The sequence below is a fragment of the Monopterus albus genome, unplaced genomic scaffold (assembly GCF_001952655.1).
Source record: "Monopterus albus unplaced genomic scaffold, M_albus_1.0 scaffold257.1, whole genome shotgun sequence".
Classification (NCBI taxonomy): Eukaryota; Metazoa; Chordata; class Actinopteri; order Synbranchiformes; family Synbranchidae; genus Monopterus; species Monopterus albus.
In genome coordinates this window covers 62,035-65,630 of record NW_018128137.1, presented here as the reverse complement: position 1 = coordinate 65,630, position 3,596 = coordinate 62,035, and the positions used below count along the sequence as shown (strand labels likewise).

The 3,596-nt window shown below is 44.8% G+C and overlaps 1 protein-coding gene across 1 annotated transcript; it reads right to left on the bottom strand.

The window, feature by feature from the left end:
- Window positions 1-371: 371 nt before the first annotated feature.
- Window positions 372-2,587, bottom strand: olig2 (oligodendrocyte lineage transcription factor 2). The gene is given in 3 exon segments (XM_020621310.1): window positions 372-1,277; window positions 1,279-1,877; window positions 2,353-2,587. Coding segments are annotated over 2 exon segments (810 nt in total). The 5' UTR covers window positions 1,857-1,877; window positions 2,353-2,587; the 3' UTR covers window positions 372-1,045.
- Window positions 2,588-3,596: the final 1,009 nt, after the last annotated feature.

Here is a 3,596-nt window from a genome sequence, read left to right as displayed (position 1 = left end):
AAAAACATCAGTAAAACTAAAACAGAGCAAAGAATCATGTAATGAAGTATTTTAAGTTTTGTTTTGATAAATATTAGAAAAGCTTAATGATGAACACTAGTTATTTATTATCAGCAAATACTATTTATATGTATTTATTTATATTTTTACATATATTTGTTCAAATGAGAAGCTCAATTGGAATTTTCCTGAATAAAATTACAGTTGAGAATGTTTGATATCTATAAAATCTACATCTTCTGTGTAATAATGTTAGCATTCAGTGATAAAGCCTGCTGATATGATTAGTGCTGCTTTCAATCTTCTATATTGTGTAAGGTATAAGATTTTAAAAAGCATTAAAAATACCACCAAAGACTTTTTACCTTTTCAAGTCATCACCTTTATTTTACATTTCAAAGCCCAACATACTCAGAGACTGATCTGAAGTTCCTGTCCAAAATAAGTAAATAAATATCATTTTCATTTTTAATTAAAAAAATAAAGAAGTGGTTAATGTTTGCGCTGGGCAGTGGATGAGAGTGTAGTGGGGAGGAAACGGGAGAGAAGCATCAAATAAAACAGAACAAAAAGGTGCAGAGGGAGTGGGGATGTTCCCACATCAACAAGCCTCTAATATAGAATATCTCCGACTATTAAACACAATCATCCTTCTACATATTTACACCCTATGGTTTGATCCACGTTGGGACTTTGCCTCCTGTAGGACCACAGAACAGAAAAGCAAATCACCAGTGATTCAACTTTATCTTTAAATAACTGCAGAGACACACAGATGCCCGGCTCATCAAAGATTTCCATAATAAAGTGAAGTTCCGTTGTGCTTTAGGAGCTCCGCCAAGAGACACGTGTTACAAGTCAGGTTAATTACCATTAAACGAGTTAGATGCAAAACCCCAAAGTCCCATTAAGGAAAATCAATGCACTAGTCTTTACTGGCTCCGTGGACGTAACGGATTCAGCAACAGAGATTAAATTAAAAGAAAGCGTCATGTGAGACAGAGTCTGTAACAGTCTCAAAAGTTCGTCTCCATCGAGTCTGCAGTCACTTGGAGTCGCTGGCCAGCCTGGGCAAGGTGACGGTGCTCATGCTGGACACATGCGGAGGCGGGACTTGGCACATGCTGCATGGACAAGGCATCCCGGTGCCAACGCCCCAGTGCTGGAAACTACTGCCCAGCGGCCCTGCACCGGCGGCGGGCGCTTTGAGGAGTCCGTGATGCGGTCTGACCGAGGTGACGGCGGAGATACCGGGAGCGGACAAGGAGGCGGTGCGGGGGTGTAAGCGGGTGGTGCACTGCCGGGTGTGAGGTGTGGGAATCCCCCGGATGTCCTGGCACGGGCCCCGCGTGTGTCATTGTCCCACAAGCTGACGGGTGAAAGCCGCCGTGGTGTCCGCTGCTGCCGTAGATTTCGCTGACCAGCCGCTTCATCTCCTCCAGCGAGTTGCTCAGCATCAGGATGTAGTTTCTAGCCAGCAGCAGGGTGGCGATTTTGGAGAGTTTGCGCACCGACGGTCCGTGCGCGTAGGGCATGACCTCCCGGAGTCCGTCCATGGCCACGTTGAGGTCGTGCATCCTTTTCCTCTCGCGACTGTTGATCTTGAGGCGGATCGACTGCAGTTCGCTCTCCGACAGGAGTTTACGGTCTTTCTTGGACGCCACCCGGAGGGCGAGGGCGTCCTCGTCAGCGGCGGAGAGGCCGCGCAGGCTGGGGATCTCTGATGGAGAGTCGCTCTGTGTGGAGGACACGGCGCCGGAGAAGCCGTGCACAGACTTTTTCAGGGTGGACAAGAAAATGTCTTCCACCTCTGGAGAAGATGGTCTGCTCGACACGCGGCTCGTATCCGAGTCCATGATCCAGGTCTAGCAGGGATTCTGAGGAGAGAAAACTTAGTTAATTAACTTAATTTAATGAGTCCCCACACCACTTCATACCACCGCCATCATAGGCTGGATAATATCAACCCTTTCTTAGGGGAAAAGCACATTTAATTCAGCACACAATTAATAGTTAGGCCGAACTACTGAGGCTCACAAGTCTGGGCTTTAGCTACACTGATCAGACCAGAGTCCGGACAAGCGGCTGATAATGGACTGATGGATAATGTAGGGTATCCTGAATACTGCAGAGGCATATACCTATTACTTACACGTGTCTCTGGCCAAATAAATAAATACATAAAGAAATAAATACGTGGCTTTATCTTTTTCTTTTCCCGTCATCTGATAAACCACAGCCTAAGTTATCCGTGCGTGCACACAGCCTGTCATTTCCGCGCTCAGCTGACTTGCCCCTTGTCCTTATAAGGCCGGTGAAATGTTCTACAACCAAAATGTCTAGAACACTTACCGAGTGTTTCCAAGCGCGATGAGGTGAAAACCTAAACGTCAGATCCACTTGTTACTCCAAATCGCATCTGACAGCCCATTTGGCACGGCTGCGTGAGAGCGCACGGTTTTATAGCGGGCTGTGGCGCACTGAGGCCGGGTCACCAGGACAACGCCGTTTTTGTCCCGGCTGCATCCCGGCGACCAATCAGCTCTGTGTGGGTAGGAGGGAGGACGGGGGGGGTGACGGCCGGTCCTCCAACCTGATGTAATTACCAACACAGCATCACTATTAAGTGAAATCAGACACACTCCCTCCTACATATGGCCCCTTCTTGGGAAAATGTTGGGCCGCGCCTGCAGGGATTCAAATATAATAACACTTATTATAATATCGCGTCGAATACACAATTCTGCTAATTTTAGAAGTGAACAGAAATATGTTTTTAAAACATATGTCTGTAAAACAATAAACAAATAATAACACATTTTAACCATTTGGATCAATTATAGGCCATTTATGTGCCGAAACTGATAAATAGTAAATAAATATCTAGTTTTTTTAACCTATAAAACATCTGCGCCATTACTTTGATTAAAATTCAGTCCATGTTTTTTTTATTTTGTCGTTAAATTAGCCTTTGCTGTAGCCGACCAGAAAATCACGTCGCCCCTGAAAATGAACCATAATAACGGATCGAAGTTTAAAACGCAGCGCTAAATGTTTCCTGGTTGGGGTTTGGGAGTTAATACTGTATTGTTCCGTTTGGACTCACTGCCGTTAAAATGCATTGTTAACGTTAATTAATGAAACGTGTAAATGATTTTTAACGGTTTAACGTTTCAATTAGTTCGCAGTGAGTGATCGCAGTGCGGCCTGCTGGTGCCTGTGGCCGACAGAAGGGCCCAAACCGGTGATTTGTTCTCACACTAAGGGAAAGTGACAGCAGCATTGTCCCGAAGTAGTGTATGACAAGTCGAATTGTTCATTCAGAGCTAATCAGCGATAACTATCTATCTATCTTTGAGAGTTTTTCACCCGACGAAGCCAGAAATACCATCGCAGCATTAAACTATTTGTGTGAGATAACTAGAGAAAGTTTCTTCTGCGGCCTCAGGTCTGTGTAGAATTCGTTTAAAAGTAGAGTTTTGGTTTAGAATAATCCCAGTAGGCCTAAATTATGATGTATCTGATTGTCGTTGTGGCTTTCATTTCCCTCAGAACCAACGAAAAGGCAAAGCACTGGGACCATGAAGGTACACTGA